Source organism: Ambystoma mexicanum, chromosome 7q, assembly GCF_040938575.1.
Source record: "Ambystoma mexicanum isolate Mex_15411 chromosome 7q, UKY_AmexF1_1, whole genome shotgun sequence".
Classification (NCBI taxonomy): Eukaryota; Metazoa; Chordata; class Amphibia; order Caudata; family Ambystomatidae; genus Ambystoma; species Ambystoma mexicanum.
In genome coordinates, this window is record NC_090941.1 from 752052676 (window position 1) to 752073622 (window position 20947).

General features: G+C 46.7%; 1 protein-coding gene across 1 annotated transcript in view; it reads right to left on the bottom strand.

Moving 5' to 3' along the window:
* Window positions 1-20947, bottom strand: part of ACAT1 (acetyl-CoA acetyltransferase 1) — a 330010-nt gene that overhangs the window by 194247 nt on the left and 114816 nt on the right. Inside the window, exon 4 of the mRNA XM_069640458.1 lies at window positions 12047-12142. Within this exon, the coding sequence (XP_069496559.1) occupies window positions 12047-12142 (96 nt within the window). The remainder of the gene's footprint in view (window positions 1-12046; window positions 12143-20947) is intronic.

The window sequence follows — 20947 nt, forward strand, 5'->3', positions numbered from 1 at the left end:
AATGCATCCTTGTTTCAAACCGCGAGGAGTATTAATGGGGCGGGAAAGAAGACCTTCCTTATTTATCTTTGTTCAAATGGATGTTCCACAGTAAAACTGTTGTAGCTATAATGAACAGATTGGGTGCAGTGCTTATTCCACTAACAAAACCCGATTGATAGGTGGGCCATCAGATTTTTTGCCTGTAGCCATTTGCTCAGGTCTCCAAGCAACAATCTTGCTTATTTTCCCAGATGAATCTAATAGCGCCAAAGTTCTATAATTGGTTGGTTTTGATCGATCACCATTTTTAAAAATGGGTATCAATATAGATTGTTTCCATGACAAGGATATCACGCCTATTCGAGAAATATTTCAAAATATTGCAAGCAATATTGCTGAAAACAAAGGGGGTCCTGGAAGTATCTCTGCCAGACTTTAGTCCCGGTTCCGAGAGCCTTACCCAGATTCTTTAGCTCACTATCTTTCACAGAGGAGAAATATCCCAAACAGATCAGTCTTTCCTGCCCAACGGCAGTCCAGCACCGAAATGCTAGGCAATACTCCTCTGAACAAGAGTACCAACTGCAACCCCAGACACGTGTTTCCGTCTAGTTGGACCTCAGCAGGGTGGAGCTGTGCCTCTCCAAGAATAGTGAGCAAGGTGTCCACGTCTGAATTCCCCATATAACTTAGGGTGAGACCCAAAGTTACTTAAATATGCAAAAAACAAGGGTGGTCCTCGTAGTCCATCTGCTGGACAAAGACTGATGTTTTGGATATTTCTCCTCTGTGAAAGATAGTGAGCTAAAGACTCTGGGTAAGGCTCTTGTAACCTGGACTAATGTCTAGCAGAGAGACTCCCAGAACCCCCACTGTTATAAGCAATATTGCTGCCCATGTGTTGGGATGGGCTTTAACGATTGCATTTGAAATGTCATCAGGACCCGTCACACTGGAGGAGCCTAGTTTTTTTTTTATTTGCATCCTTCGGTCTAGGTCGTCAATTATTAATTTAGCAGCATGATTTTTCTATTGGTGATGACCCAGGATTATAGGCTTGGTCATCAGCAAAGAGCTGTGAAATACATGACCCATTCTGACTCACTTATAGCGTTTAATAAGAGGGTGTTCCTGTTTTGGCGCCATCTTTAAGGAGGCACCAGATTGACACTGGGTTTATTAGTGCTCGAACATTTTTTCATTTTCACTCGACTTTTTTGTATTTTGTGCGAATATTAGACGATTTCCTCAGCATCAGAATTAGCTTTGATGTTTTAGGTCAAATCTGTTTTTCATTTTTCAGTTCTGACGGTAAGATCGAACAAGTGCGTTTGTCGGAACATAGGACGATAAATAGGGCCTGTAAGAGTGAACGTTAGATTGTCAGTATACATGTGTTGCGAGCCAACAGATCTCTGTACTGGATGTCACTTCAAGTATTCTACTTAGTAAGGCGTTCAATTTAGGGAGGGGGCATTTTATTCATTTCCTCTCATCAGATATTTGTTTTGCATGTTTATAGTAACGTTATGGAACACAAGGGACAGACCTACATGCCATATCTAAAATATTGTAAATCTCTGAGTCTGAATGACAAACGCTTTTGACAAAGTTCAAGGTATTAGTAGATATTTACATATAGTCTAGTATGGCTTGTGATTTATCCTTCCAAGCTCGCAATTTATCCCATCATGCTTTTCCATGTGGAGCATGGAGGGATGTCACCCTCTATACTACAGTTTACTAAACATTTCTAGCCTCCATGAGATTCGTCCATTTTATGGCTTTGGTGGGGGTGGGGGGGGTCAATTTACCTCTTTGGGAGAAATAACTGATATTTAGGTCACCAGCAATTATAGTTGTTTGAATTTTAGGTTAATTAGCAATCAAGTCAAGATAGCTGGATTCCAGTATACATTGAGAATAGCGTTCGTGTGACAGACAATGTGCATTATTGTCAATTTCTAGTTTTAATAACTGTATGTAGGGATGGAGGGAAAATCATGGCGATAAATTCCCAGGAGAGTCTATTTTTAGTGCCGCTATGAGACCGCCCATTGGTCGCCCATTGGCTTGTTTCATTGTAGGTATCCAACATGTTTGATAATTAGGCAAGATTGGTTAGGTCGAGATCCAGTTTTCCTGCAACAGAATAAGATCATAAATACCTAGATGGAGGGCTCCATCTGATTTTAAAAGAGGAGTGAAACCTCTGGTATTCCATACTGCCACTCATTGCACATGGAGCAGATGTTACTGAGCATTCAGATTGTGATTTTTTTCTTGGATTGCTTGCTTCAGCCAAGACCATTTATTTTACTTTGGGCGTTCCGTTTTGCCTTTGTAATACACTTCTCTTTCAAGATATCCAGAATGTCCCCGACAATTGACAAGCAGGGCTTTAGGGTTTGACCGTTTGTGCTAGATCGTTCTCGTCTGATTGTTCGCTCTCGTGTGCTTCGGTCACATTATCTCGTTTTTTAATAGACAGTTTAAAATCCAGTTTTGCTATCCTGGCCCTCTCTTTCCATGTTGTTTTACAACCAAAGACGGGATCAAGAGTGTAGCGGTGCCCTTTCTTCTGCTCTTAGTAATGTGTACAAATTCAATATCCTCTGATCGTACTTGTTTGAGGTGCGAGATGGTTGCAAACAGAGCCAGCAGCGTTGATCGATTTGGAAAGGGGTCTCTGGATCCTCTATCCTTCATAGTTATGGTCAGCATATCAGATTTAGATAGACGAGTCATCATTCTTTGGTGCGTTTGGTTGTAGTGCTATGGCTAGATTTGCATTTATATCATCGAGCTTTATATGTTCATCGTTAACAGTATGAGAAATTGTGTGATTTTTTCTTTCCTTTGGCTTGGGATTATTCAGAGCTAAATTCAGTTTTTCTTCTAGTATTCTAAAGCTGTAGTCTCACCTGTTTGTTCCTGTGTGAGTGCTTCCGTTATGACAGATATGTCAAGGTTGAATGTGTGATGCTCAGTCATTACCAGAAGGGAGATCACTGAGTGGAATAATTCATCATGTTGTGTATTTTATCTTCCTGTGTGTGCGATGTCTCATTGGAAGGCTATTCTTTTCATATGTGCACTCAGTATCATATGATAAACCAAAGGGTATCAACTGCTTTTTTTGATAACTTGAGCCAGAGTAGGTCATGCAGGTTACGGGGCCGCCTTATGCTGTGCTGTCCAACTTGGGGAGGAGAGCCAACTCAGCCACATTGATCCTTTATGGTATAACACTGACTTTTCTTTGCATACACATTCCCCTTTACACACTTTGTATAAGAGATAGGGCTGGCATTATGTTAGTATAGGCCATTTTGATTTGACAGACTGACTAGTTATATACAACGTAGGAGTTTTCCCAAACGCCAAAAATCTAAAAGGTTTTAAAACCTTTAGCTCTTGCCTCGGTGTCATACTTGTAATACCATGAGTCCCTTACACATATAACGAGGGTTTATTGGCTTACATTCTCCTGCGCCATGTTTTAAATGTAAATAAACAGGAGGCCAGACACTCCTCAGCTATACGAACAGTTAGTTCAACTTGAGAACGCAAGTCATCTCAACATCTCTCACCTTACGCCACCTCCCCTCTATTCCATTCACTGTTCCATCCTTTAACACATCTCCACTAACACTTCAGCATCCACCTCAGCTTCCAAGCCTTGTTTATACTGCACCACCGCTTCTCTGCTAATCAACCCCCTCACTGCTCATAAGATGGCCCCCTACCTAATGCAAGAGAGCCATCTCCTTCATCCTTGCCAATCACCACCCGTTAGCCTCACCCAAACCCTTTATTCTTCAAACCCACGTCTTCAACAGTCATTAACATGCTTACCCACAATTTCCCCAATGACCTCTGCATCTCCTTCCTGTCTTTCCACAGGCACATCCCTTTCCTACTGGTAGAACTTGTCCCTCTAGACTATAAGACCCACCATTCCTCCAAAAGGGGCCTTCCTGGACTTCTCTGCAGACTTCCAATGGGTGGAAGCGAACACTCACCGAACCACCAGGTCTAGTCGGATCTATGCAATCACTGTGCCCTACATCCCCCCCCCCCCTACCCACCTCCCGACTTCTCAGCAGCACTCCTGTGTGTGCCTCAGTCTCTCCTACATCCCCGAGGCATCAGTTCTCTTAATATGGGTCTGAACGCGCTGCAGGATCTTTTTTAAATTTTAGTTACTTTTTTCGTCTTTGTCCCCTGCTACCATCTAGTGGAAGACTGGGAGGGAGGAGGGACACCCGAGCAAACCGCCTGGTGGAAGCCCAACACTGCCATACTACTCCAGAAACCACTGCTCCACTTCCAGATTGTGGATACTTGTACTTGCCTTTATTGAATCCTTCAAGGACCAGGCCCTCTACGTGCCCAAACGGTACCAATTTCTCACCTACAGATTGGTAGGACACGCTATTGTCACTTCGTAAGTCGCTGCTTACATCTCACCTGTGCAGGTTAGTGTTTTTACCCTGTTACGCAATTGCCAGTTACTGAATAAATATAACCATGACACCAACGGGCACTGCGTAATGTTATCTTGGCCTTCATCTCGGATGCAGCTTAGTGGCTTTAAGGCACTTCACTTGTACGTGGCAGGTTGCAAAACTGGAATGAAGAAGAACTAGACGCTTATGCTTATAACCAAGATAACCAAGGGCCTCGGTGCCTCGATATTTACGACCCGCCCCCCTCACCCTCGCCCTTCCCACCACACCCAAAGAATAAACACAGGCCGGCCGCGAACAGCCAAGAATTCAGCTATACAAAATGGCAAACCAGCACAGACGTCATGAGAGAAGTAGGCCAAAGGTTAAGAAGTAGGGCTATAGAAAAACAGAATCAAAACATACACTACACGGTCTGCTAAAATCAGCAGCAGCATGTCTGCAACCTATGGCCCCCTAAAGCTAGGGACACCCCCCTAGTGAGACCATGTTGACGGTTCTAAATCTCCCCGGAAACAAAAAGCATTAGAAATAATGCAAGCACAGGGCATTTAAAATAAACGCCGCCGCGCGTCAAAATCATTTACCAATACGTGCATTACTGAGGAGAATGCATTTCTGATTATATATTTGTATAATTCATCAACATACAGAATACAAAGAACCCCGTCTAAACAGAAAGAATAGTATCGCGGCTTTATGCAACCCATTGGCAATGGTCTACACAGTAAAGAGATGCACTAAAATACATTGCATTTAGATCTGTAACTTAAGTGTGATCAACGCAGTGTAAATGAGCAAAGCAAGAACACGAGAATACAATGCGCACCCTAAAGTTGCATAGGTTCATGGAAGCCTGATGAATAACCCTATGCAAATAAAGAAGTAAAGGAATACGATTGGATATTGATCTTGGAGTCAGCAGCTCGCTGTCAATTATCAACACATCTGGCAACGGAACATCGAAAAGTCAACACCCTAGCAAATTATCAAAACCCTTTTCTGAACAGAGAGTTTCGGGACTATTAACTGAGGGCATGCTTGAACCTTCTCCCAACTAATGAGATCCTGGCAGTGAGAGGGTTAGCACAAACTAATCACTCGTTTCTGCAAGGAGGAATCTGTGGAAACTGAAGCATTTGAAATGAAAGAACTAAACAACTGGGAGAATTGCTATCCAACTACTTGGACTCTGAAGAATGGTGGAGTCTATTGATGAACTGAAACAAACCAAAATATGATTGCAGTGGTGACATTTATTTAAGGAACTGTTTGAAAGAAATTAGGATTGGAATATGTGCTTTTTAAAAAAAGTTCTTTGCTAAAAAATGTAAACAAATGTAATTAAAAAAAAAAAAAAAAAAAGATTTATGCCCCACCCATAGTCACAAAACTCTGCCCGATTGCACAAGGCTACGCCCTTATGCCACGCCCACATGTCAAAAAGGTAAACTCAGTTGCGACTGCCGTCAACGTAAGTACAGCGGATCCTAAAGTAGAATGTGCCAAAGACCATGGAGCAGGTTAGGCGACTGTTGCTGACATGGTTTAGGCCTGCCTGTAAATCCTATGGGTTTTTACAATTCATTCTACTAAGTGTGTTGGACATTTTGATTCGACCTGGGTATAGATTCCGCTCTTTTGTCCCGATAACAAAAATCAAAAGCTGGCCCAAGGCGACACATACTCCATGGATCAAAAGACATTCTACAGCACATTTCCAAGATCACTACATGAAAGCACACAAAGCACCATCAGGGCCCCCACTGGGAAGGACTTGCCCCCTTGAACACACAGAGCCGCGTGCCCTGGCTGCACTACTCCGAGCCATGCTGCCCTGATCACACTTCCCCTTCCTCCCCTTGCACTCCCCTACCCCCGCACTTCTCGTTGCATTTACACGATCCGAATGACACAAGGCCTAGTAAGATAGTTTGTCTTGTCCTCCCTAGGTCTTCGCTCCCTGGTCTTGTGGCAACCAGAAATACTTGGGAATAGGTGTTATAAATGCTATAGATCAGGCAAGGGGTACCAAGTAGAGCACTTGTCTGCCAGGGTAGAAGGGGCCAGTCTCACGAGGCCAGGCCAGTGCCACAGACCAGACTCCCTCAACCAAGTCCTATCAGACAAGCCAAGACCATGTGCACACGTCTGCCCGTCAGGAGGCTGTTCCAGAAAAGGATCCCTTGGCGAGGAGTAACACTTTGAGCATGCGGTCCACGATCACTGCTCTTCCAGCTTTAAAGCAAACAGAAAAATCCGATATCGGAAATACCATGCTTATATCAATCCAGGGCTACAAGCACATGCACCTGTTCTGGCCTGAAGTGGAACCCTGGAATATGTGCAGCCAGCGTAGTACCCAGTGGGGGCACTGGGGTGGAATGCCCAACAAAGGACTCGGAGCAAACTCCAATTACAACCTCTTATGGTCCCTCTACATGGTTCTGTCTCGAGCTCTAGTAGACCCTCTTCCTCCCTCACACCCGTGCCCAGTCCTCCTCTTCTCTCCTTTGAGGTCTCGCTTTTCAAGGAGGACTGCCCTTAATCTCTCTGCAACACACACACCTACATGCCCATCCCATTACAGACCCCATGCTGTGGACATAGATCACAAACTGAAATAAAGAGGGAAATTAGCGGGAACAGGTTTTGCTTCCTCGGACGTGGCACCTCTTACACCCCAACACCCCATGCCCAGCCATTTTCTCTCCTTTAAGGTCGCCGGACTGTCTTTAATCCCTCGACAACATCTCCCTCCTGCTTATCTTTGTGGGCTACTGCTCTTGCGGTCTTTGGGGTGTTCGTAGTGCTCGTTGTGGGGGCGTCCCATACCCCTTGCAATGTTCCGTGAGGCCCCCCAGGCCCCTCTGGCACAGACGTGTTGCAGGCTCAGGATCCCAGTCTCACTGTGTGATGCGAGCATGCCCCCTTTATTTAAAAAGGCACGCGGCGGAGTGCAACGTCACTCTGCCGCGTGCCGAAACCCTTAAGGGGGCAGCACCACACTCCTTTTTCAGGAGTGTGGAAAACAGATCACCACATGAACTTGCATAAACAATACTGAACTCCAAATACACCAACAATGTCAAACCACACAACTGTGTCCCGCAAACCCTTTTATACACAGCCACCCCCACTACTGGCAGACCCTGCCTGGGTCAAACAGTCATTTCTTCAAAACATTGTCACTGAGGCGAACAGGTTTTCCTCGCCCTGTCCTCAGGGGGTACCGCCTGCTCGCCTCTGGGATGGGAGTTCCACTGGTAGCCGGTATGCTGACAGGAGACCCGAGGGAGGGATTCAGCACCCCGCCTTCTTCGGGTACGTCCACAATGTACTGGTCCTGGGGTACCTCGACCCGGGGCTCCCCCAGTTTCTTAAAAAAGCTGACATTCCTCGTGACAGATGCCCGGCCATCCGAGGCGGTCACCATTGACCCTTTTACCGCAATCACATCCAGCGGCTCAGGTTCAGATGTCAGACAACTTCCCACGGGGGTGCCCGTTTCGCATTAGCACCTCATCCCCGGGCACAAGTTGACGTCCAAGGCCTCTCCTCACATTCTACTGCTCGATCCTCAGCCATCGGTCCTACTCGCCTACTGGTCATTGATGACTCCCGGTTCCTTCTCACCGACCTCGGGCAGCAGCCCCCTCGGGCACCTCTTGAACAGGGCTTCCGCCGGGGCCACCCCCATCGAGGTGTGGGGTTGTCCGATAGACCCGCAGAAACTGATACAGGGCCCTCTCCAGGCACTGCCCTTGCCCTTTTGCAATTCAGAACACTTTGTTCAAGGTGCGCATTAGCCTCTCTGCCTCCCCATTGGCACTCGGCCAGAGCAGGGTGGCTTTCCGATGCTGCACTCCATAATCGTCTATCAGGGCAGCAAAGCGCTCTCCTTGGAAAGGGGCCACATTGTCTGAGCATAGGGTTGTGGGGAGACCATGAGCAGCGAGCACTTTCTCCATTGCCACCACCACGTGTTCGAAGGCCACCGACTGGATGAATGCTACTTCCGGGTACCTGGAGTACTCATCCACCATCACCAGGAAGTGAGTCAGTGGCAAAGTGGATCCAAAGTCTGCGTGGACAGCCTCCCAGGGACGCGTGCCGTGGGACATAGCTTCGATGGCGGGCTCCCTCTGTGCAGGAGAAGCTCACTGGCACCACACACACACACACGAGGCTACATCCTCAACCTGTCGCTCAAGCTCCGAGAACCATACCTTGAGGCGTAGGCTGGCCTCGGTCTTTGCGGCCCCTTGGTGGCCTTGATGGGCCAGGCCAATTACCTCTTGGACTTTGGCCTGTGGGACCACAATCCGATCTCCTCTCAACAGCAGTCCATTGGCCGAGAATGACCGCTTTTCCCGCACCCTCCACAGCTGCTCTAGGACCACCTTTGCCTACTACGTATGCCCTGCCAACGATTCCAGCACGCACCTCCAGGATCCTTGTCGCATGGCCGCTTTGAGGATGCAGAAGCGCTCGTCCTGGGTGGCCGCCACCTCCAATTCCTCCAGTGGCAGGGCATTTGGGGTTGCCGCCTCGACCACCAGTTGAACGTGATCATTGGCCTCTTCTGCACAGGCATCCATCTCGCCGTCGTAGGTGACCACTAGGATGGCGAGACAGATAGTCGGCTGCGTTGTTGGGGCTAAGACGATATACCAGCGAGACCCCATACTCCAGAAGAGCCAGCATCCACCTTTCGATCCTTGTTGGTGGTTTCGATGAAGATCCGGCCAGGATAGGCAGCAGAGGCTTATGGTTGGTCACCACTGTCACCGGCCTACTGAGAATGTACAGCTGGAAGTGCCTGCACCCCCAAAGAACAGCGAGCGCCTACCGCCCTATCCGAAAGTAGCGATGTTCCGTTTCGGACAAGGATTTGCTAGCGTAGGCCACCGGGCGGACACTGGAGTCATGCCCCACTTGTGTCAGTACAGCTCCTAGGCCAAAAGGGCTAGCGTCCACGATTATCTCGGACTAGAGGGCAGGGTTGAAGAAAGCCATTGTGTCTTCTTCCGTGAGGGCGCTCTTAATGTCCTCAAATGCTGCTTGCTCCAGTGGTCCCCATTCTCTCTTCTTGGAGAGGGCCGGTAGTGGCTCGGACCTGGACGCCAAGTTTTTGATAAAAACGGCCATAGTATGTTACCATGCCCAGGAAGCGTCTGACTTCGGATACATTGTCGGGCGGTCGTGCATCCTTAATGTCTTACCTTTCTGGGGTCGGGAGACACTCCACCCTCTTTAAACATGAAGCCGAAGAACCGTTCGATGGAGCGTCAGACCCAAGGATTGTAGCTGTTCGAATGTCCGCGCCAGTTTGTGCAGGTGGTCCACTTCCGACCTGGCGAACACAAGGATGTTGTTGCTGATGTTCAGCACGCCTTCAAGGTCTGCCAGTGCACCCCCGATGTTTTGCAAAACCTCAGCCGAGGAGGACACCCTGAAGCGGAGTCGCTTATACCGGTACAGGCCCCGGTGAGTCGTGAATGTTGTGCTGTATCTGGACTCTGGATGCAAGAGGACTTGATGGTATCCAGCCCTAAAATCAAGCTTCAAGAAGAAGCGTGCCCCTTGCAGCTCTGTAATTATGTCGTCAATCGTTGGTGTGAGATGTCGCTCCCTGCGTATCGCCTTGTTGGGGAGTCTCATGTCCACACAAATTCTCCTTGAATCCGGTTGCTTGGGTTTCCTGGTGACCACAAATCGGAGACACCAATGGTGTCGGACCCTCCACCTTCTCGATGTCGTCGAGGTTTACCAAATTGTCCAAGTCCTGGTCTACCAACTCCCTCAGGTGGAAAGGCACCCTGCGCTGCTTGAGGGCAATGGGCTGCACAGATTCATCGATGTGCAGCCTCACTGGATCACCGGTCATGCGTCCAATCCGTTGGAACAGTTTAGCATACCTCAAGGAGTTTGTATGTCCTCCACGTACATAGAGTACGCAAAACGTACAAGTATGAGGGATTCAGCCACCGCGCAACTTAGCAGCGTGTTGGTGCTGACGGGAGCCACAAATGCACCGTCCAGGGGGATATGATGTGGACACACACCCTCCCCCCCCTCCGAACGTGAAGATTCAAGCCTTCGGGGTGGAGAGTTTCGGGGCAGTTCATAGCATCAGTGCTCTCTGGCCATCACATTGACCGACGCCCCCTGTGTCCACCACCGGAATGGGGAGTCACTGACTGCCATGACGCACCTCCGTTGTCTTCGGCCCATGGACTTGAGAGATTCGATGTTTGACACAAAGAAAATGTTTACCTCGTCCGGTTGTGCGCCCTCCTCCCCTTGGTCTACCTGGGCGACATTTGGAGGGCGAGACTGAAGAATCCAGACATCACTAGGCCCATGGGCACATTACCGGCAGGGAGGCTCGGCACACCCTGGCATAGTGGTCTGCCAGGCCGCACCACCCACAAGTTCTTCTGGCTGTTGGGCATTCTGCAGGGTGGGGCAGGTCGTACCCACACTTTAGGCATGCTGCTCCCGGCTTTCCACCCCTGTCGCGGAAGTTTCCAACCGGCCTCCTGCCACCACGCCCCACGCCGTAGACCTCCAACTTGATAGGATGTGCGCCTGTTTCCATCCTTGACGCGCGTACCTCCGATATTTCCTGGCAGCGACCCAGCTCTAGGATGCAGGGTAGCGCGATCCCCGGTTCTCTCAGCACCTGCCTTCGTAGCTTTCCTGAGGAACACACTTGGATGAGCCGGTTCCTGCCCATGTCGTCGGGATTGTCCCATGCGCATGCCACCGACAGCCTCCCAAGGCGGCCATGAAAAGTGTCCAGTGTCTCATCCTTCTGGCGAGTGGACAGCATGACAAAGCGCTCATAGTCAGCGTTGGTCAGGGGGAGGAAGTAATTATGCAGAACAGTCTTTGCTGCGCCATAGGACGCATCCGCAGGCTGGAGGAATCAAACATTTTCTGCACCGCAGGCCTTGCAGCAAACGGCGTATAGTCTCTAAAAACATGAGTCCTGGCTCCATTGTAACTGTCGCTTTCTGATTGACTATTTGGACTATTTGATTTTTCACATTTCTCAAAACACTATGTACTAAGAGTATAGCCTGTCTTCCCCGCCAAGTTATCCCAGCCGAGAGTGATGCATACACACAGAGGAGTCCTGTAACCTAGGTGCGATTGAATCTTCCTGAACACAGAGCCTAAGAGCACCCTTCTAACCCCTTAAAAACTTTAACCTCCTAAACCAAGGAACAATTTGCTGTTCTGTTGTTATGGACATAGCAACCATTTGCTGAGCAGCAGTGCAAGACTAGGTTTCAATGAAAATATATCCCATTTTCAAGCTAAACGAGAATGTATTGAACTGTCAGCAACAAAGAACCATTTGAAACTAGACAGCTCTATTTAAAAGGTCATTGATGGCAAGTGATTACAGCCCTGGCCCTAAATCCTTAAAATAATCATGCAAGGTGCTTGCTTCAGGATGGCCTCAGCAGTTCAACCACAATGAAAAACAAGATGCACCCCTAGAAGTGTGCTCAGAATTGGTCTCAAGTTTTGTGAAAATAGGTCAGTTTCCACAATACTAAAAAGCCAGCGATAAATACCTGCTCCCAGTAAAGCTTGCCTTGTTGGCGCTTGCCCTTCTCCTGCCTGTAGGACATTGCCCATATACACTTCTTGGACTTCTTCTTTCGGAATACCTGTGGGCATGAAGGTAAAGAACAGATCACAGCAATGAATAGAACAATTACACAGGTCACAATCTAGAAGCGAGGTATTGCTCTGAGGCCCTGCAACAAGTGTGGACCACAGTTTATTAAAAAATCTACCAGGTCTTCATATTTCAACATTGTTATGCATTACAGTAGACTTTTCTCCATAAGCCCTCAGAACAGTACAATAAATGCAACCCAGTCAGTAAGTTACTAGAAGAAAAGATCAGTTGCATAGAATATGGATTTCTCCATGGCCTGAAATTTTTTTTTACTAAAGTTAAAGTAACAAGGAATCAAATTGTAAGCAAGAAGTACTCAGTGATGGATTTTGAAATAGATGAAATTACACAGTCCTTGCAATAAAGAACAAAATCAACAGATTTGCCATTGTGTTATCATTGAAAGGTCTGACAATGTGAATCATTGAAATGTGTGGATACGTTGTGAAGAATATCGAAAGAAAAGTACTCACTTTAGAGTGTACTGCATTCCACGTCAATGGTCCCCTTTCCTATATATGGTTAGCATGATGTTACTAGGAAGAGGGCGGGACCACTATTCAAAAAGAAAAAATCTGAAAAAAAAAAAAAAAAAAAAAAAGAAATCGCAAGGGTGCATGCATTAACGTGTGCAAACCGTCCCACCCTTGTGGGTCCTGGGGATCAAAACGCTACTTCTTTTCAGTTTGGTATTATCCATTGATTGGACTCTTCTTGGCAAGGCTGGGGGGTGGGATGCAAGGTTTAAAAAAACAAAAAAAAGGGACTGAACTGTACATTAGTCAATACAAAAGTCTCAGAGGGGAATCTGCTAAATGTATCCAATGATCGGCCAAAGGATTGACCAAATGAACAGTTGGACTGGAGCTAGAATTCACAAAAGGCACCAGTGGTGCACCGTGTAGCTGCCTTGCAAATTGCAAAGGAACATGCCTCTGGAAGGCCACTGAAGCTGCCTGGGTTCGGTCTAAAGGTTCCCTTGGCTTGGTGGGGAGGAAGAGGTGGCCTCAGAGTCATACTTGCTTTAAGGAATGAACATCTGGTTGTTGGCTACAATGCACAACAAAAAGTATTTTCATAGCCCAGATGTCTCTGGTACGATCCGGGTAGTGCTTGTGAGCACCCATGTCGAACCTGTGCAGGACCCTTTCGGTCATTGAAAGGATAGCAGATGGGAAATGATCTGGTTAATGTGAAATTTAGTGACAACTTTTGGAAAACATGAATTGTGGTCACAGCGGTTCCACTCATCGTTAGAACAATAATGAAAAGGTTCCACAAAACAGTCTTAAGCTTGCTTGTTCTTCAAGCATTGCTAACAGCAACCAAGAAATCTGTCCTGAAGTTCAAGTTTAATCTGATTTTATCCATTAACACAGATTTCCAACACATCTAAAGCAAAATAATATGTAAAATTCACACTTCCTAACATCTTGGTCAAAGGGCTTTCTTTGTGTAATGTAAAACATTTTGTGCATCTACCTTAAGTTCATGCCATGTTCTTCGTAAGTCGTATAAATGCTACCCTTACGTAATAAAAACATCACAAAGGAAGTCTATATCATTACATGATATGATCATCATGGCATCTGTGCATGTCCCAATATTTTTGATAAAATGTGGCCCAACCCATTTTTTCCTAAAATCAATAAAAACAAATCTACAAAGGAAGAACATTTGGTAAATCTTAGTTGCGCCCAGACCACACATACCCTATCTGGACTCGGCCAGCTGATCTACTTTCAAGGGAATGACGTTTAGCCTGACCGTCAATATTGTCCTGCAGCAATCCGGAGAACCGATTTAGCTTTGAAAACTGGAACCCTTGGATGCAAACAGACTTGGGAGCAGAATTCGGATGATGAGTGTGCAGATTCGGTCCTTGCTTGAGCAACACTCTACTTCAACAGCCCTTTGCTTGAGAAGGGACCTACGCTGAATGTTTGAAAGTTTGCTCAAGGCATCTACATCCCACAGTCCCCAACTTTTTATCACAGCAATTCCATTAGTGATCCAGCTTGAAGAATCCTTACTAGGGAATCCGGTTAGCTCAGTTATAGCTTTACCAAGATTTGGATTCGCTAGAGTTTAGCTGAACATTTAGAAAGAACTCCAAAAACCTCTTTTGGGCCTGGCAGGTCATGATAAAAATTCCCAATTCACGTTGTAACATCTGAATAACCTCTAGACACTGAGCAACCTGAAGGTACGATCACCTCTACTCCCCAGGGTCTTCTGTTCCGGTGGCATAGGAAGGGCCATCGCTTTTGGATCCCAACCCTGGGGGTAGACAGGCCAAGGAGGATCACCTTGGTGGAGGGTTTATGGGGATGGATGACAAGAGTACCTGAGGGCGAGACATGGGATCCCCTTTCCTGATATTGACCTACCCTCACCTCCCTTAGTCTTTATGGGCCATTGCCAATCTCATTCCATCTTCCCCAGTAGTTTTCCTCCAAGTAGTGAGAAGAAACTAGGAGTAGTGTTGAGTTCCCTTTATAAACGGCACTCGGATACTGGGAGGAAGAAGATTAATAAAGATCATGCATGTCCCTCTAATAGGCTTAAGCAGGGTAAGGCATTGAGTTTACCTCGTTCCACGTGCAGCCTGGTAACAGAGAACGGTATAAATTGGTGGAAATCAGAAGCACATGAAAGTTGGTCGCAGGAGGTACAGAGAGCCGAGGAGTTGCGGTGCTGAGAAGCGAGAAGGTGACTATGCAGAACTAGGATCCCTTGTGAGGGAAGGCATACAGCAGGCGCTGCAAGGGAGCAGAGGCAGAGCCAGGTACAAAGACCGGCGTGTGCAGAGTGAAGCGCCCAGCGAACTGGCGAGTTGGTTTTCCCACGTGGGGAGAAGCTACCTAGCAGAGCAGCAGAACCTGGTAAGTGTCGGGAGACAATAGAAATGCTGCAGCCCTCCAAAGGACCATGGAAATGGTACTGGTCTGTGGAAATAATGCAAAATAGCCTTTATGCAATACCAAACTAAGTGAAAGGTGTTATTTACCACACGTACAACTAAAGTTGCATTAATTGAATACTGAATCAAATGAAAGGTGTTAACCTGACAAATGCAATGCAACATTACATTTACTGAATATTGGGTGACAGGAAAATCGTGGTTTGAGGGAAACCAAGTGAATCAAAAGCAAGTTTGTTACTTTGACTAAACTATGAAATGCTACAAACTGAATAAACATTCTGGGACAAGTGTATCAAGTAACCCACAGAAAAACACCTTAAGAATAAAGTGCAAGACATAAGGACATTGAAGAGTGGTCTTGAATATTACTGAACGGCCTTTAGGGAAATGTATGGGTGCGTGATCTGCAATGGTTGGACTGTGTGGTCCAACACCTGCACCTAGACCAGGACGTTTCCCCAAACATTCACATTTCAAATATCAAGAGTCAAATTACAGACAAGGCACGTGGTTGCGTGACGTGTAGTGGGAGGACAGTGTGGTCTGATAACTACACCTGGACCAGAAACCACTGAATATTGGAAAAGCAGCAAATAAGCGTGTGTCCTTGGTGAAGTTAACTAAAGGATGGGTAAAGTGGACCGTACAATTTCTTGTGAACTTGTGAACAGAGGAAGCAAGTTAACTGTTCAGTGTAAATCTTGGGTAAGGGAACCTCAAGAACCAAATAACTGGAGAGCGTTTATCTTTGGGAAGGGAGTCCCAAGATCACAGTGTTGGTTATATTAGAGTTTAGCAAAGGGACACCCAAGATCCTACTTTGATGCGAAGTGTGATACTTGTGAATCTACAAAAAGTAAATTCAGAACGTGATCAAACCTCTTTGAAACAAAGTTACATTGGAACTGTATTGAACTTGACTAGATTTTGTTGTAGTTGTAGAGGACAAGTATAGGGTTTTGACACACACTTGATTTGGACTTGTAGACACAGACATTGCTTAGATTTATTTAGGCTGGGAAAATCCCACCATAGCATAGGGTTAGTTAGGCGTTACATCATCCGGATTATTAATAATATTTTGTTAAGAAATATACATCTGTTATCTGTGTCATCTATCTTGATACCATGCCTGTCTGACAACACCCACATTCCATAGCCTCTCAGATCTCACCACCATATGAAAGAGCAGTCTGGATTTTAGTATCCAACACAAGGACACATTTGTCAAGCCTTTCACAGCCATCTCGGTAGTAAAAGCAAAGTTGCCCTCTAAAACCTATGGCAGCTTGTTTGGCCACCATGTTTGTATGGCCCTGCCAGCTTCCTTTTTTGGAAACGGTCAGGCCCTGGTTTTGACCACCTATTTTTTTAATCATTGAGAAACCAGCTTGCTTTCAAGACTCCCTTGCTAATGTCCAAGGGCTTTGCTTTAGATGGGTTCAGTTTCAGCTCATGATCGAAAATAAAATAAAAAGTAGTTGTATTGCTTAAACTCTGCAGTAGCCCTCTTGGCATAAAATCCATTAAGAATGTACTGTCAGCGTAAAGCAGGGTGCAGAATTTGGAGTTGGGGGGATTCGCCATCATGAGACATTATGTGCATTAAAATTGCACAGAAACAAAGAAAATAAAAGCAGGGCTAAGGGGCACCCTTGCTTCACCCCCATGTTTGTACTAAAATCCCTTGAATACTCGTGTGCAATTGAGCACTTGACCGCAGCCACAGTATCCTCATACATCAGTTGCAATAGTTGAAGGAAACCAGCTGGGTCCATGATCCGATCAAGCTTTTTCAATAACATTCATTTTTTAGGACGTCAAAGGCTTTTGAGAGATACAAAAAGGTGGTAAAGATTTGGTTATTTCTCCTTCCAGTCCATATCTCCATGATGGTGTTCAGCAGAAAGCATTGGTCCATGGTGGACAAGTCTTTTCGGAAAGCTGGCCTGAAGATCAGGAATGAGTGGATTTTCCAAGACCCACTCTTCCAATCTCGTCACCAGCCATCCTGCAAAAATCTTATTGGAGACATCCATGAGCGCAATAGCAGTGAGGATCAGCCACAATACCTTTGTTAAACAGTGGGCTAAGCAAGCTTCTTTTCCAGGACGGCAGGGGTGAGGTCATGCGCAAGTGGATCGAAAACCTGGTTCAGGATTGGTAACCACCAATCTTGTGACCATATAAACTCCTTAGGTCTTAAGATATCCGGGCCGGCGACTTTCTTCAGCTGAATAGAGATTCCTCCCCAATGACGACAATGTTGTCTTGAACCATACTTCCCATTGAGTGGCTTAGTGACATGTTAATCCCTGCACCAAAGAGCACTCCTTAAAAAATGTCCTGAAAGTAATTAACTTTAATTCAGTGGACATAGGCTTGAAGGCCTTTGAAGTTGAGACCATCAACACAACATGGATTCTCCAAACAAGATCAGGATCCTGAACAGAAGCACAAAGATGGAACAACCCCTTCAAACCATTGGCTTTTTGAAGCGGAAAGGCTTTGAATCTAAATTCAGGTAGGCACCAATTGCATCAGTACTACACTTTAAAATCACAATATAGACATGGCATATGGGAAGTAAGGAACATAATTGAGGAACAAATTAGGTGTTGACATCTCTATACAAAGCATAGGCTGAAAGAAAAGTGGGCCATACTGCTAACAGAGCGAGGGGAAATGTTTCTGCACTGCCCCAAGGATTTCAAGGCTCCCACAGATGCTTGAAAGTGAGCAAGACTAATTTTATTGAACCAGGCGGTTTAGGGCAATGACTGAAGTGGGGTGGATAGAGGAGTACACTCACCGAGTCAGAATAGAATGCTGGTCACGTGACCAGGCCTTATCACTTAGTTGCTCCGCCTATCACCAATTTGATCAGTACTCATCGCCAGCGTCCACCACAATGGACAGGTGAAGACAAGGACCTCACCTGTTTGGGCCTCTTCGGGGCTGGACTGCTAATTGGCATTTCACCTACAAACTAAATCGCTATTGCGGCTACTCACCAAGACATCACCATTTTTCTCCTCCCTCCACAGCAAATTACCGTCTTCGCTAGGGTTTGAATGGCCAAGTGCACTGGGCAGACCCAACAAGCTATCCTAGCCAATCACATCAATATTGCCCTTGCCGCTATCCAACAACCACAGACCACCTGCACATGCCCTCATGTTGATCAATGCTCGCTCAGCAGTGGCTCACGGTACACAGATCGCTGACTTCATCTCATACAACAGCCTTGATGCCCTGTTCATCACCGAAATATGGTTTACTGCATCTAACCCAAATGTTTGCCGTCCTCCGACCCAAAGGAAACAGCATCCAACATGTCGACCGGCCAGGAAAGGCAGGAGGTGGAGTGGCAATCATCCACAGGAGAAATTGGCCATGCTCCATCATAGCCTCTCCCAGAACAAGCTCATTTGAAAACCTACTGGTTCCCTGTATCGCACAAGGAATCCCTCACCTTCCACTACAGACCACCTCCCAGGAGTGACTCTTTCCAAGCAGACATCCCCAACTTAAAATCACCAGGAAAGACATTACTAGAAGGTGCAAATTTGGCAGAGGAGATTAACGTCCCAGAGTCACAGGCTGACAACCACAATCCAAGCATGCTTTTCTCAATGACTGCTTTCATCGACCTTAAGTAAATTGTGCTCTCCCTCACAAACAAGGACAACACCCTAGACTTATGGGCTCATTACCAGTACCCCAGTATCCCGCCGGTAATTCCAGCGGTATACCGGAGACTACTATACGGTCTCTGCTGCCTGATATCCCTGTGTTACTGGGATTACGGGTGGCAGAGATGCTGGTAGATCCCAATTGCCATATAGTTCTAGGACTCCAGGGGATGGGGATGCAGCAAGCACCGGGTATATCGGTGCTGATGATTGTCTGCCGGTAGAGGCCTGAACTACCGGCAGGCCAGGCCTACCAGTAGATCACAGCCCCTACTGGCAGACTTGAAGATTGCCAGTCCGGAAAGGTGCCGGTACACGTGGTTACCAGCAAACTCATAATGAGCCCATTTGTCTTCCCATCCCCCTGAATCAACTGCAGGCCCGATCCCACTTAATGGGATGACAGCGTGGTCAGACCACCTATCAGTCACCCACTTGACTACAGCTCATAAAAGGTCAGGCTAAACACCCCCTCACTCAACGCCACTCTTTCAAAACCTTCCCGATCAATGAGCTGGAAGCAAACTTGGCAGACTTACCCACAACAGGGAATTCTTTGGGCCTCCTGGAATTATTCAGCAACTCTGCTATGAAATGTGGACACTCATGCCCCCCTAGAATCCAGCTGGCCAAAGACCACACCTTCCGCCCCATGGTACACCCCAGAGGTAGCCTCCAACAAAAGCACAATCAGAGCAATGGTTGCGCAAAAAACAACTTGGGAGACCTCACCAACCTCAAATCTCTCTGCACAAACTGTGGGATTCGGATTACAGAGGCCAAAGCCGCTTACTACTCACCACCAGTGCGGTAGCCTCCAAAAGGAGCAAAGCCCTCTTTGAAGTAGTAAAGCATTTTACCAATCACTCACCCAACCCCCGAGGCACCAGCAAACTCAGGAAAAATGTGATTGAAGCAACACATATTTTTATTGTAAAAAAGAACAAAATCTGATAGACCATCGAATCAACCTCTTGCAGCCTTAGCATCCCCTGCACACAAACTGTCCCTCTGGACTGAATTACCTCCTCCCTTCCCCCGGATCTCCTAAAAATGATTGCCTCCCTCATTACTCCGACGATACAATTCTGGCCTCCATCATTAAATAATTGGTGGCCCAGGCGCTCAATGCGCTCCTCAGCATCATCAATGCCTCCCGCACAGAACGATAATTCCCAGACACCCTCAAAACTGGTCTCATACAACCCCTTTTGAAAAAACCAACCCCAGATCCAGACGGCCTAGCCAACTACCGGCCCGTTACAAAACTCTAGTTTATTGGCAAAATCTTGGAAACAATAGTTGCTACACAACTACTCGCCATAATCTAACACCTCCACCTTCTAAATGATCACCAGTCAGGGTGCCACCCAAAGTGTAGCATCGAGGTAGCCAGCATCGAGGCCGTGGAGGATTCCCTCCAAATCATAGATAAGGAAAACTCATGCCTCCTCGACCTCTCAGCTACATTCACAGTCTACTATCGCATCATCTCCCTCCTTGCTGACAGGATGGGATTCGCTGGCACCGTCCCAAATTGGACTGTTCAAATAAAGTTGTTGCGTCCTAACTGACTCTGGGCCTCCTGCAGAGTCCCCCGAGGCTCCATCCTCTCACCAATCCTTTTTAACCTTTACATGGGGCCTTTGGCCACTTCGCAAAGATCCCAACATAGCCATCCACCAATATGCGGATGATACGAAGTTGTACATGAGAGTAAATGGCACACAGGACATAATTTGTCTCTGCGATTACCTATCCATCATCCAATCCTGGATGTTGACTGCTTCCTCAAACTAAACCCACCCAAGACTGAATTTGTCCTCATCAGTCTGCCCGCTAAAAAACAACTTGTCCAACAATGGCTCAATGATATGCACCTAGAAGGATTTGATCCACAACTCACTCAGCAAAATCCTTAGGCTTCACCATTGGTAGCAGCCTGTCCTTCCAGAAACACATAGCCAAGATGGCCCAAATAGCCTGGCTCAGAATCTCTACCCTTTGTAAAATCAAACCCTTCATCCCGTCGCAGGACTTTGTGGTATCACACATCAATGGGGGAAAATGCTCTCTTGAAACAGGACACCAAGCTGCTCACTTGGCTCCTCTAAAAGCAGTTCATCTCATTCCAGCACGTCTTATTACAGCAGTATGGCAATCTGACTGA